This window comes from Melospiza melodia, chromosome 1 (assembly GCF_035770615.1).
Source record: "Melospiza melodia melodia isolate bMelMel2 chromosome 1, bMelMel2.pri, whole genome shotgun sequence".
In the NCBI taxonomy this organism is placed as follows: domain Eukaryota; kingdom Metazoa; phylum Chordata; class Aves; order Passeriformes; family Passerellidae; genus Melospiza; species Melospiza melodia.
Window position 1 is genome coordinate 84,711,318 of NC_086194.1, and position 15,424 is coordinate 84,726,741.

General features: G+C 39.4%; 1 protein-coding gene across 3 annotated transcripts in view; it reads right to left on the minus strand.

Annotated features, from left to right (window-relative positions):
- Positions 1-15,424, minus strand: part of DTNBP1 (dystrobrevin binding protein 1) — a 62,175-nt gene that overhangs the window by 1,604 nt on the left and 45,147 nt on the right. For all 3 annotated transcript variants that reach the window (XM_063160182.1, XM_063160192.1, XM_063160172.1), the window contains 2 exons: positions 3,731-3,886; positions 1,705-1,848 (listed from right to left, as the gene is read on the minus strand). In XM_063160182.1, coding sequence (XP_063016252.1) covers positions 1,705-1,848; positions 3,731-3,886 — 300 coding nt within the window. The remainder of the gene's footprint in view (positions 1-1,704; positions 1,849-3,730; positions 3,887-15,424) is intronic.

Consider the following 15,424-nt stretch of genomic DNA (forward strand, 5'->3'; position numbering starts at 1 on the left):
CAGCAGTTCAAACCACACTGTCTCTACCCGCTCTTCAACTACTGGAGTTATATTTTAACACTAGAAATTTTAGAGAACCTGCCTTGTGTGGTATACACCAGCATGCATTAAATCAATTCAGACAACACAGTGAGAAGGAGTTTTCAGGAGTGACAGAGCTCACTCAATTCTGCAGTTTAACTTACTGTCATGAAATGTTGTGAAGGCAATGTCCATAAGCTGGCAATGTTTATAGCAAGGCAGATTTGAAAACATTTCAATGTCTTGAGCTGATTCTCATTTTTACCAGTTATTTTAGTAACTTACCTGTATTTTGTGGTGTTCAGGGCAATTGTCAAACAAACCTTGCACTGACAACTCAATTCTCCGCTGACAGCAAAATAAAGAGTTAACAATCTCATTTTTCTGAGAATGAAGACTATTGCATATTTGGTTTGATACTGGGGTTTTAGGTTCTTAAACAAGCACAAAAATCCCTTAATCAGAGGGAAATGAAATGTCTGGAACCACAAGAGTGAGATTTACGAGACTTACACTGCAGTAAGGTCTCAGTGTTGGAACATTATTACAGCACAGGTACATTATATTGCAATGTATGTCCATGTATAGACACTATAATTATATGCTGTGATATTCAGATTACAGCATAAAATACAGAATATTTTTTTTTCAAAAGCTAATGCATTTATCTACTTAGTTAAAAAAGTAGTTTCGGCCCTTCCTTAGATAATCCAGCTGAGACTGTTTGCTGTTAAGACCTGAAGCTTCTTGGTCCAATATCTGCCAAACAGCCAGCAAGGGGAAAACAGTCCTAGATTCTACAATTACTGGCAAGCTCAAATGATGATCAGCTTTAATAATGCATGAAGTGGATGCCTATCCAAAACCACCCATCTCAATTCAGTTTTTGCAATGAAGCACAAAACCCTAAACCTTTAGCAGTCAAGTGTGCCTTGACCATTTACCACAAGCTTTTCATGTTCACAGCAGGTGTTAACCACCTTTACATAGGGAGTACTGTAAGCACTTCCATAAAGATATTTCAATCTGTATTTTCAGAAGGTACCAAAAGAACCTTTAAAGGAGCCTCATCTCCTCTCCCACAAGAAAAATCATTTCGGCTCTTTTGAGGAAAGGCATTTTAGGACTTAAGCTTTTAACTAGGAAAACACTTCCATGGTAGGTAAAAGATCCAGTTTTGAGACACTGATTATCAGTGTATATGTAAACTGCCGGGTTGAATCTTGTCTCTCAGTATCTCTCACAGAAGATCTTGCATTACACAACTGGTCCATGTTTGACAAGCAACGTTCTGGACAAACTCTAAGAAATTAGAGTTAGACCAAGTATTGAAAGCCTAATTACTGCAAGCTTTCTGTTGATGTTTGTCAAAATGTCCTCTATTAACTCTATATTGGGAAAAATGCCCCTCAAGCCAGTACCTAACACATCACCTATCCAGACTGTGATGAATACAACAGGGAGCTGCATTAAGAAAAATGAGATTATCTGGAAATATCACATGGTTTTGCAGCAACTCCCTTGTACAGCAACTAAATGTTAATGTTTTGATAAGCACTAATGAAGAACAGTCAATCTGCATCAAGTGTGATGTTTGATGAGGTAACATCACCCATCACAAAAGGGAGCAGTTCTGGTGGTTTATCACAGTCTCTAAGCAGGCTGTCACTACAGGTACCATACCCAGCATGGGAGACAGCACATTATTGTCTTCGCTTCCTGAGTTCAAAAAGACGTCGAGTGCTTCCTGGTCAGACATGTCCATCAGGTCCATCTGCTCCAGCATGTCCACGTTCACCTCCATGGAAGACATACTTCCAATGGGTTCTGCAGGAGAAACAGCACAGTGAGTGAACTGACCATCAGCTACACGAGGTTATTACCTACCAAGGCTCCAGAGGCTGCTACAATTGTCTGCAGCAGCAATAATTAAACTCAGGAATGGAAGGAGCCCGCCCACAGGAGCTGCTCAGCAGCAACCTCAGCCCAAATCCAAGCACATTCTGTGCAATCTTTGTTGTGAAACTAACATCCATTACTGCTTCTGTAAACCAAAACATTTTTAGCAGCAGTATTTATAGCAATAACCTTCTCAGAAATAAGCTGAGATGGGACTCAGGCACAAGGATTGAAACTTTCCATTCTGGAACACTCCTTTTCAATTTTCTCAACCAGAAGTCTTTTTAGAGAAAAGCAAACACATTTAAGCACACAGTCACTAAATGTCAATATACAAGAGACATAGAAATTCAGAAACCAGGATTAATGTTAACAGAGAGCAGTTCTTCTCTCAGATAGTCTGAGAAATTACAGTAGTCTGTAAAACCCAGGCTCAAGCCCAGTATTTTCTCTCAGCATGGGTATCTCACATTACTAATTACTCGAGCAAATTACTTATTACTGTCAGTACAGTACTGACAATTTGTAAGGGAAGTAAATACTTGGATGAGCATCTTCTTCCTTGAACAGCTAAACATGCAAAGAGGAAACAAGTAAGTTCAGGGCCATTCAGACTTAAGTCCATCTGCTGCATTGTATAAAATTATTTAAATGAACAGTTTACTTGTTTATCTAAAAGTAACAATTACATTACTGAAAGCCTTCATAGGTGAACTGAGAATAAATTCTGTCATTTGATTGGGGGATTTTTTTTTCAAATATGCTACAGCTCTGCAGTTTTACATGTACTGCAGGTCCAAGTCTTTCATTGAAACAGTTTCTTTGATACACCCGGGCTCCACATTATCCTAAAAAGCTGACGTTCCAAATGTTAGGCAGCCTAACACTCAAACAGAGCTGTGTGTCCAGTACCAGCCCATGACATGTGCACTTTTAGTCTAAGAGGCAACCTATTACAGAAAGCAGAGGACTCAAACTCAGTTCCTCCCCTCACCATGAATTTAGATTTACATATCCCACCTCTCCTTAGCCACCCATGCAGAGCATCTTGCAGATGAGTATTTATAGCAGTCATGAAAAGAAATAGAAACCTTGGATTGTTCTCCCCACTCTGACATTACAAATGACAGCAGAGCTGCTCTTGGAGCAGGGACAGAATATCTACATTTTTCCTGCCACATGAATACCTAATTTCCCACCAGCTTCCTTACCAGTCCAACAATCCCTGCATTTTGGCCTAACAGATGGAAACCTCCCACACAGAATTCCCTGTAATCTCTGGCATTCTTGTGCTTTAACCAGTCCAGAGATGCCAGACTTGTGTCATTTCATAATAAGGAAAGCACTTAATGTGACCTCCCGTGTCCTAATCACACCCACTGGGAATAGCTGTCACCTGGGAACTGCTTGGAAATGCTACACTGAACTTTTCCCTGCACTTTGCAAAATTTTCTGAGGCATCTCCTTGCCAAATGACAATTCCAGGCTTTGGAACTCCAGTGAACAAAGCAGTTGCCTCCATCCATATTTTTACATAGATGCACTCTTCAGCTGCAGAGAAAAACACTGTTCCAGATGCAGTTCTGTGCTCTGCATGTCCTCAGACAAGGAGCAGAGCCTGACTAATCTTCTAAGGTATCCAGTACCCCTGGGACACAAAGTATGTTCAAAAGGTTTATCTGAAGTTCCAGTTCTACCGAGGAAGAATTTGGACATTTTTGCTGTGCTTCCTCTGTAAGCACTGCTGGCTCTGCCTGCTCAACAATGATCGCCAAGCTGGGGGTTTGTACAAAAGGTTTTTACAACTTACCTCTCCTCTCTGCTATCTGCAAGTATCCTGTGGAAAGGTATTGCTCCATGTCCTGCTGGAAGGCTTCTTCAAAGAACTTCTGGCGCTCCTTCAGCTTCATCTGCTGGGTGTGCTCCATGTCCAAAACCTTCTGTGCATGTTCAGCATCGAGTTCAGCTGAGCATAAAACAAACGGACAAATCAAATATTGCAGGTGTATCCCCTGACTATCAGAATTTAAAACCTACAGAACCAGTTCAATAAATTCTGACAGACTGTTACTGCAATAAAAGGAGCTCTCTGTGCTTTGCAACTGAATTTTAAACCAGGATGGGAATCCCATATTAGGCAGCATAACCTTCACATTAAAGTGATGTCAGAACCATTTATCTCAAGGCAAGATGCAAATTTCCAGAGCTGTATAAACAGGAACACCTGAGAGCAGTGTCCATCAACAACTGGGATTTCAGAACCCTGCCAAAAAAACCTGAGGCAATGATGCTTCTGCAGTCATATGCACCTAATGCACACAAAAGCAACACTTTTCATTTGAACATTGCTGCACATTTCCACCACAATGCAGGTGGCAAGATACATATATGTACATACATATAAATACACATACATAACATATGTGTGTATGTGCATGTATGCCTGAGATTCTGGCTTTGCCAGCCTCCAGACAGAATGGAAAAATTCCATGAAGAATCCTATATGTACGAGCACCAAAGGAAATATTACACAGAATTAGGATATATTAGATAGAATATCATCAAAGGAATTCCTTCCCCTCTGTTTTGCTCCACATTGGACAGAGGGGAAAAAAATTGTGCTGTTTATTGCAGAATAACATCTTCTAGAATAAAAATATGTAATTGCTATTCAAGCACTGACTGCAGCCACACTGTTAGAACAGGCTTCAGAAAAATTGGTAATATATAACCTGGAACCCTTTTCCCAGAGCTCTCCGTTCACTTTTCTGGCGTCATGAGTGCTCTGCTTACAACAGAAAAGGAATTTTCCAGCTGAGCTACTGATGGAAGGGACGGGGTGGCGAGAAGAGCTGCTGGTCTGTTCCGTTCTGCCCATTAGGGAAAGCTCCAACAAACACCACTGGGTGAAAAATATCCAAGCTTTCACATGTCAGACAGACACAGCTGGAATATGGCATCCACATGGATAAATGCTGAGGGCACGAGGTTTTCTAGGACAAGCATTGTGTCAGTCTTCCAGGAAAGATGTTATGTTAATGATATTCTACACCACAGACATTCATTAAAAGCATTTACTGTTATGGAGATTATTGCCCAAATGCAGAACATGTTTTATTAAACCAGGCAAAACATCAGAGAGCAGTTAATTCACTCTGTTGCCTGCATCAAGGTCACAGTTCATACACAGAAGCAACTGAACTGTGGCTGATGCCAAAAGAAGCCAGGAAACTGGACTGACACACCAGATATTCACTAAAACATCAGTAAATAAGCAGAAATCTCTTTCTTAAAGGAGATTTCAGAAGCAAAAACATCAGTGTATAAAAGGAATGCATCTTCCCTGAAGGCAACATGTCTTTATTATCAATTACACTGTGGTGTACAAGGACTCTGTGTCCCCTGGAGCAACTCCTTTACTGCAGTCCTGGATGATGAGCAATTATTAATAACATTGTCTATGATGCAGAAATGCTATTCAATTGTAATAATAAAAGCCAGAGGCTCTCACAGACAATGGGAATTTTCTGTCTCTCTCATAATATAGTCTGACAGTTTTGCACTCTAGATTGGTAATTCAGGGTATTTTTAAACCCAAAACAGAGATGCCATCTCAGTGAAACTTGATACAATCTCTTTGTTGACATTGAGCTCTTTGTTTTTAAATTTTGCCTAAAATGTCCTGTAAACTGTTGAAATTGTCACTGGCCAGAGCTGAATGGCAACAGCTGCCTGCTGTGCTGGCATGTTCCACAGGAAACTGTAAACACACGAGCTGCAGGGCTGTCACAGACTTGCTCTCCATAGTCAGATAGAGTCAACATCTAGAACCTTGCTGCACCATTTCACGCCCTGCCAGGTGCAGTAAGAGGTGCTTGGCTAAGCAAAACCAAACTGCTGCATTTGGGTTTCTGTTTGTTGTCAGAAATGCTAAGGATGAGAGGTGAAGCCAACCATCAAACATGAAACCAAAGAAAACAGGTGCATTGTTTCTCTCACAGAGCTACTCAGAATTATGTTTTCCCTAAGCCAAGTGTAGTTTATAAAACACTGAAAAGAGACAGAACCAAAGGAGCTCCAAAAAAGACAAAAGTATCATCCATATGCCATCATACACTGCTCATATGAATTCCTCCCAGGATGCAAACTGAGACTTGGCACACTTAAAACATTATTGTATTTTTCCCTTCACCCTAAAAGACTACGGAAAAGGCTAATGCACAATTAGATGCAGACATACAGGAGCTGCCACAATAACCCAAATAAAAGATGACTAATTCCCCACCAGCTATGACTTTTAAGAGAACAGACAGTGAAAGTAGGCATTTTTTTTCCTAAAACAGCGAACATTTGAGTACTGAGGCACAGCCTTCTGCACCACACCCAGGAACAGCCCCACAGCTCACTCTGCTTGCCTCAGGGTACAGCCCACAGCCTGACTCCCCTGCCCCACATCTTCAGTGTTTGAACCAGACACCAGGAGAATCCAAACTCCAAAGGAACACATGACAATAGCTTGTAGCCATACACCTGAAGTGTAGAGGACACCATTTCCTGGTATCACTTCTAGGCCTGGCTGACACTTTCTACAAATTGAAATTCTGCTGCAGTACCGGAAGTATCTATGTAACCAACAAAATGATCATTTAATATTTTGATCTAAAACATTTTCCAGCTATGCACAACAGATTTCCCAAATAAGCTGGAAGAATGACTAAAAAAATAATTAAAATTTTAAAAAATCAGCAACTGACAACACTGGATGTTTACATGGCTAGCACATCCCTTAGACCAACATGAAAGATGTCAAGTTGTCCAAATGGATAGCTTTTTAGTGCTTTCATACACAACCAGTTTACTTCCCTTCAATCAATTTATTATGTAACTTTACCTCTCATGTGATGTAGAACCCATAAATGCATCTGGTCTAAAGAGAGAAAGACACAGAAAAAAATGCCCATTTTTCTTCCCTCTACAGTTCATTTGCTTTTTGCAGACTCATCCAACCAGACCATAAAATGCATGCACACATTCTTTGTGGGGTTTTTTTGCTTTTGCTACAGCTATCAAACCTTCAGTGAAGCAGCCCTTCACTGAACTCACTGCTGTTTTTGATGTTCCTCCTATGCTAGGAGAGCCTGAAACTGGCCATGGCATGGAGACACGCTGGGTGGAGGATAATCCCTTCCCTTGAACTCCTGGCTCCGTTCCCGTTCGCACGGTGCTGTGTCCCTCCCTGCTGCCAGATGTGCTGCAGGCGGGCACCCGGCTCGCTGCCCATGGAACCCCCAGGAGCCAGGATCATCTCTGTGTCCAGTGCCAGAGCCTTCCATCTCCTCCTCTGGGATAGAGCTCTGGCTTCTGGTCCCACGCCCAGGTAGGGAATGACCCCCAAATCACCAGGCTCCCACCCAGCCGGTCACTTGTCCACCCTGCTGTGCGTCCATCCAGGCTGGAACATCATCACTCGAACGCGGGATTGTCACAGCCCATCAGCAGGCTGGCCACTCACTGAACAACCAAAATCCTTCAAAAATCAGAACAGTAAAATCATGAAAGCAGACAATGGAAGGCAGACAGCCAAGCAGCTTTCTGAGCGCATTATGACTTAGCAACCTCTACTGCAAACTGCCTCGTTACAGACCCCTTCAACTAAAAATATCAAAGGAAGACAAGACACCAGGGAATGCTTCAAAGGATGTAGTTTCCCTCAAAAATGTTTAAATTATTCTTGACAGAATTTAGAATACATGTTGATGCTGTAAGGGAGGATGTGCAGAGCACTCTTGCAATATAATCTGCTGACAGGCGGGGAGAGCTGGCAAAATTTGGGGAAAAAAAAGTAGAATAAGAGATCTAGGTGCACAGTCTTTCTTCCACAGAAGAGTGAAAGGAAAACAAGTGAAAACTACAAGTTCTAGGTGTTTTTAAACTCTTATTTAACAGTCTCTTTACAAGAAATTTGGCTTTACCAAAGATATAGTCAAATAATTACAATTTAAAAAATTAAGTCCTGATTCACTAGAATGTGAAGTCGGGATTTCACTCAATGACAGAAAGATCATCTGTGTTTGAAAAAAACCCACTGTTCCAAATGAGATTTACTGTCTGCCAACTATCAAAAGCCAGCACATTCATGAAGAAATGTTTTACTAAAATTAGCCAAAAAAATCAGTCATTAAAAATGACTGTATATACTGCTTGATAATACCTAACTAGGGTTTTTACAGATTGCATCAGAATATGAAAACTCTAGTCAAGAAGAAAAGCAGAGGTTTAACCAGTGCAGAGAGATCATCTTTAACATTTCCCAGCAAGCAGTTTCAACAAGTTGGCTTACCTGAAAAATTCTCTTTAAGCGAAAGAAAAAAAAAAAAAAAAAAAAAAAGCTTGCTTGAAATCCTTGGTATCTAAAGGACAGGCCTAAATATATATCAGAACAAACCACAGAAAATAGGTGCTTGTGTACAGCAGGATTCCAGTTACTAATGCAGCACCTGGAGGAAGAGGCAGCTTCCAACCAATGTGACAGGAAACAGCTTGGGAAAAGGTTTTCACAGAACTCCAACCTTTATCTGGCTACCAGGAAATCATCATAGTTAAGAGACACTAAAAATATGCTCCACCGAAGAGCAAATGCACAAACTGAGTCCTAAAAATGTAAATTCATCTAGGATTAAAAAAAAAAAAAAATTAAATCACATTTGTGATTAAAAATACGCCAGGCTGAGGGGACTGCTCTGCAAGGTGACCCACTCCATAATGGAGTCTCATTTTAGAACTAGATTTGCTGTGGTTCGTAAATTTTTGCTCAGTTCATTTGTCATTAAAAACATCCCAAAACTTGAGTGCATTTGCCTATTTCTTAATTTAAGAAAAAATAGGAGCAGGCAATTTTTTTATGCCTGCAAATGTGGTAAGCCAGAATGACTTCAGAAAAGTTTTAATTGGTTTTAACTATAGTCAAAATTACCATGGACATACAGTTCTTCAGCAGATTAAGGGTGGGGCATTTCCACACTTGCTTAATGTCATGCAAAGCATGGAAATGTTACAGCAAAAGCTTTAGAGGGGGATTCTCTCCTTCAGGCACATGCCTGACGGCTCCTGGGTTAACAAATCTGCAATCCACCATCTCCCACTTTTCTGGTACGATGTTCTTTATGGTCATGGGTGTTCAATGACAACATGTGTCTCTCCTGAAGACAGAATTGAGCAATGTGATGTCAGTGGGATGTGAGTACTTGAGAGCTTTCCTCAGCTTACACCAGGACAGGCTCTCTTAGCAAGCATGTCTTCTCCCTCCCTCATTTATCCTTTAGTCAGATTCCTACCCAAGTGAAAGAGAATAAAAACTGCAAGGGAACGAGGGAAGGATAACATTAACTGAACCATTATGCAGAAAGTACCAAAAAAAAAAGCAAAGAAAAAAAAAAGCATCAAGCATCTGAGTTCACACCCTTTTTTCCTGCCTCCCTATAAACCCACCTAAGTATGCAAGAAAAAGAATTCAGTTAGTGAGCTGCAAAGTATGCATTTCTTCTATAAATAAACCTGACAATGTCACATGTACCTTCAGTACATTTAAGTTTATTTGTGAAGATGATCTGGCTTTAAAATTTTGCCACACACTGATGAAAAATCCCACTACTACAGAAATTGTACCTGAAAACAGCACAAATGATTCAGCACAATTCTACTGTCATGAAATGCAGTATTTTATGCATATGGTCTCCAATTACTGTTTTTTCAGCCTTACCTCAAAAATACTAATTTTCAAGAGGAAAAAACTAATCGATAGCAAATCTAAACCCAAAGTACTTAAAATATACAAACCACGGCACTGCAGCATTCTATTCATGTTTCCAAAGGTCCATGAAACTGTCCCAAATAAGATTAATAACATCCCATTGTCTGAGTACAAATTGATCTATTGAACAATTTAATGACTATTTTCCATTCCAAAAAGATAATCAGTCTTGCTTTGCAATTAGAAGGCTTTCAAAGACAGGCAAGTAGCTTCTGCTGCTACAAGAATAATACCAGTCTTAACCTTTGCACAGCTGTGAGCTATTTGCCTTCTAGACCAAATGATGTGCATGTGCAGCCACGTAAATTAATGATGAGATACTGTTGTGCTGTCACAACACATTGTGCACAGGTTGAAAACACGGGTTCCACAACATGGCAAACCAGTTGGCAGGTATCAGCTTTTACTTGTCCCCAAGAACAACACCCAGCTCCAAACTCCTGACGCAGTGGAACTACCCTTCACCCAAACTCTGCCCATTTCAGACAAGCAGAACAACACCACCGAGCGCTGAACTAAGTCTTGCCTCAAAAAGTGAAGGCAAAACAATGTTTGCCTTCTTTCCCAATAACTAAAAATAAGGGTTTCACTCCATAAACTGCTTTCATAATAACCACTTTTCTGACTGAACGTGCAATTTCTACCCCTCTCTTCAGAGGGAGGGGTAGATCCTGTCCAACAGTCCTAGAGGCCTTCAGAGCCAAAAGGAATGAGCTGCAGATTTACAGTCTCAATACAGTTCAGTCTAACCTCATTTACTTTACATTGATAGTGAATTATTTTAGACATGAAGAGGGATTTTGGTTTTTTGGAAGACATATTTTAATATAAGTCTTAGGTTAACATGATCAATAACTGCTAAATCAGAATAGGGGAGGAAAAAAAAAAAAGAAAGAAACCTCCTTTTTACAGAACAATCACATATCTGTAACTCGTTGAAAGAGAATTTGATTTTTTCACATGCTTGTTAAAGCATTCCGTATTTATAATGTAGACTATATTTGGTAACAGATCATAGAAACACATCACAGAATCATAGAATGAATTCTAGATAAAATAATTGAGCTGGAAGGGACCTCAGGCATCATTTAGTTCCAACCCTCTGCCCTGACCTTCCACTAGACCAGGTTACTCAGAGCTCCATCCAACCTGGATGGACACTTCCAAGGAATAGGCATTTGCAGCTTCCCTGGGGAACCTGTTCCAGTGTCTCACCACCCTTGCAGTAAAGAATTTGTCCTTAATATCAAATCCAAACCTACTCTCTTTCCATTTGGATCCCCTGCTCCTAGTCCTGTCACCACATGCTCTTGTAAAAAGTCACTCATCTTTCTTGCCTTGTTTTTCCTGTAGGCTCCCTCCAGGTACTGGAAGGCCACAATTAGGTCACCCCAAAAGCCTTCTCTTTTCAAACTGTACAATCCCAATTCTATCCATCTTTCCTAGTAGGGGAGGTGCTCCATCCCTCTAATTTTGGTGGGCGCTTCTGGACTGGCAATTTCTTTCCTTCTTTCTATTTTAAACTAATTCACAGGTGAGAATCTGTACAAATTAAACTAAATATTCACATAGTCAAAACTGCAGGATCATCAGTGAAATAACACTCCCACAGGAAAAAGAAGCCTTATTTGTTTATGTCAAAATTTCATATGTAAAAATATTTTAAAAAGACCATAAGCCAATCATTATATCAGTAGCGCACACAACATGCTTGAAATATTTATTTTTTCTTGACAACTCAGTCTATTTCCCATTCAATTTCTGTCAAAACAATTTCTCCAATGCAAGCAAAAAAATTTGCTATTCATTCATGCAATTAATGCTGAGCTTATTTCTTAGAAAAAGAACCATTAGATTACAAATCTAGTCCAGTTCAACACTGTTTGATTAACATCCCAAATGAATCACACTACAGATTTTCTTTAGAAATCCTAGTGATGAGCAAACAATTTTGTCTGATATCATTAGTGAAACAATATCTGAAATAGCATTCCCTCTAACAAACCCACATCCAGGAGCATCCAAACACGAGGGGATTCATTTGCTAACAGACAGCTATTAGAGATGTGTTACCAGCTGAGGAATTTTAAATTACATGCAGTCTTCCATATTCATTACACACGGAGTATGAGTTATGACAGACCAGATTATTTTAAAAAATCCATATTTATTCTCAAATGCAAAGCAAAGATGCCATCATTCTTTTTAAAAAAGGAACATATACCAGTGTTATTTGCGAGTAAAGCCAATTTGCAACATTAGCAATGGCATGTCTTTTCCATACTTATTTTAACACTGTAAGACAGATCTCTTCAAGCTACATTATAATAGTCTCTTATAAAAGTGTTTTTCAATCAATGGGTTGCTTTTAAATTCAGCCAATTGGACTGAATTAACAATTATATAGGCACAATAACTGAAGTAACAATTATATAGGCACAATAAAAGGAAGACAACCAAAACAAAAATTGTACTACATTTCAAACAGAACAATCTGGCTGCACACAAAGTCATATTTTCAGAATCTATGACTACATTTTCACAGTTAAAATTCCTCATTTTCTGCTATGGAAAGGGATTATATAGCAGAAAACAGGGCATCTGACATTAAGTGCAGAAATATACACAGTGTGCTTTCTCCACACAACATTTTTATCTTTAAAATTAAAATGTGAAAAACAGTTTAGTTAGCACTTGGGCTGTGATTCAGAGGTAAGGCAATATTCAGTGTGTCAGTTCTAAGGAAAGGACATTGAGTTTTAAATTTTTAATGAAACCTTTTAAGCTTTCTCCTATGCATCTAGTTTTCATATACTCACAGCCAATTCCACTTGCTTCTTCATTTTTACAGAATATTAAATGGTCTATAGCTGAGAAATAACAGACCATAACAAAAAAACAGCCCTGACAGAACTTTCAACTTGCAAAATATTAGCTGTCATTAAATAGATGAATTAAAAGAATAAATTTCTTTTGATAAACTTGAAAAATATTTGAGATAAAACTTTTGAAGGAGAAAAAAATAAATCCTTGAAAGATGATCGGCTCCCACTGGCTTGCTGACTTGTGTGCCATCTTCCAAAGTGTTCAAACTTGCAACTCTGAAGGTAGACTAAAGGTCATCTTTATCTACAGCCAAAGCCCTTCCATATTTTTACTGCCAATTCAGAACAGTTTCTCTAACTTTGACATGTCTGTTTGCTTCCTAAAGGATTTAAGGGCAAACCTTGAGGAACAAACCATACAGCGTGGGGCACACAGGAAAAAAACCAAAACCCTTCCTTTCGTCACAGTTTGTAAACCACAACAGGAAAGTGCACGGCTGCCTTCACCTTCTTCTTTTGTTCAACGCTGAGGAATGATCTAGATCTCCCAGGATTCCATGTGCTAGCCAACATTTGATGCTAATAAGAGGGGAAGCTACCAGGTCTCAACATACCAGTAGCTTTCAGATTTTTTTCCTCTCATACAAGTTTTTACTGCAACCACGTTCATTCAAAACTATTTCTGCTGTTTAGTCATGAATTCATCAATGGCAGCACTAGGCACAAATCAACAGTGTAATTTTAAACTTGTGCTTATTCTGGTTTAGCTTGCAGTAACAGATAAATTGATTACAAAATTTGCTATTCAAATCAAACTGATTTAAAGAAGCACATCATTAATATTTCAAGTACTGGAGTAGGCTGGTTTAAAGGTAGTGCAAAAAACTAGCAGATCTTTTGTCACGTGTGCCTTATCTAAGATCATAAAATCATTAGGTTAAGAGATTATTTTAAATAAATAATACATAGACGTTAACGGACTAATGGAAATAATCAGAGTAATTTATTAGCATTAAATACATCTAGACAAGCTGTCCACTGGTTAACATCACTAACCAGGTCACCTGAACCCTCAAAGGAAGAGCACAATTAATAGCTAAGACTTTTGTCTTATTTGATGTTCAGTTTTTCACCTGCTTTTCATTGGGAGGAATTGTTACCACTAAAACAGGACAAAAATTCCTAGGTCTCTCAATTGCTTGACCCAACACCTCAATGAATACATGCAATGAAAAGAGAGACACCCATGCAGCAAGGCAGAGGGTGGAGCAGGTGGATGATGTTACTGATGCTTCAGTGGAGCATTAAACACAAGAAATATGAAAGGAAAGGAGATACAAAGGAAGAGAAATGACAATGGGGCAGAGGGAGAGGAGAAGGGCAACTGACAGATTGTTCAAAAGAGATAACAAATGAGATATGATCCTTCATCTTGGATTTCTTCAGCCTGCTAGAGATTAAACAAGTTGTGGGGAGAAAAAAAAAACAATACTAACTGGGAGGAAGACATTTAAAAGAGGCAAAGAAGGCTTTGCCTCTTTTAAACAAAAAAACCACCACAAACAAAAAGCCAGTACAATAAAAATGACCCTACTGAAGCTACTCTGACAGAAAAAAATCCCAAGAGGCTGCAGGAACAATTGGGTTTGAGTGAGGAAGCACATCCTGCTTTGTGACCATCAGTGACTAAACCCTATGCCTACAGTGAAAACGACCTGACAGATGACACCTAAGATACAGTATCTTATTTGAGCAAACAAAGAAAATCCACCTAAAGGATGCACAGACATCAAAGTGACAGAGAGGAGTGAATAAAAAGCAGAAATTCAGGAAGCTGATAAAAGCACTTACAAGGGGGAAGGGAAAAAAGAAGGGGGATGACTGAAGAGGGAAGTCAGTGTAATTAGGACTGTGAAACCTGTAAAATACACTTCCTGTGAGAGGATTCTTTTCAATACACACAGCTGCATGAAATCTCTCTCTCAGCTTTTCCTCCCCCCACCTTCTTTCCTTCCAGCACAGGGATGCCACACAATGTCTCCTGCCACACCTTGGGACAGCAAGCCCTGACTTGTGCCCATGCTGCAGCACAGTATAAAATGAGGAATTAATTTCCCCAACATCTGTATCAATCAACTTCTGCCATTTGAAAGCACCTTAAGAACATTCACCTTCAGGCCTGCTAAAAATACAGAACACTTAATTTATAATATTTTCCTTAACTGAATATGTATAAGGCCTTGCTAACCTAATTTTTGATCTTGTTCTTCAGAGTAATTTAGCACTAATTAGTCACAAGTACCATAAACCTCACAAAATGCATGCACATTTTCTCCACAGGGCAAACATGCAGCTGATCTCTGAAAAAGTTAAACTTCCTAACTCGCACTCTCTTTCTCTAAACAGCACCTCTCTGCTAGGTATCATTATCTATAGCAACAAAAAATCACACATTCAATCTCTACAACAGATATAGCCACCCATACCTGGGCAAATTCAAAGAGCCCCTACTGCATAGTGATTCCAATATGGGAAGCAGAAATGATAATTTCTGAAGCATTAGGATAAACTATAAGCAGAAGTGTACTGATCCTACTCAGTGTCCAATTTTGTCTCTTTCACATCTAAACTGGAATAACATGCTGCTTGAAATCTGAACACCAACTAATTTGAGAGGTGGGTATCATTAGAACACAATATGACCTTTATTAAATATGAATTATTTGTTCACAACACATTTGGCATGACAGTGAGAAAAAACCACTGCCTTCAGGCCACCATTATATCTGCCCTGTTTCCTTCTCTTTCCTCCTGTCATCCTACATCTGCTTTGTCAGCCCCAACAGTGTCCAACTTCCATGGCAAAAGA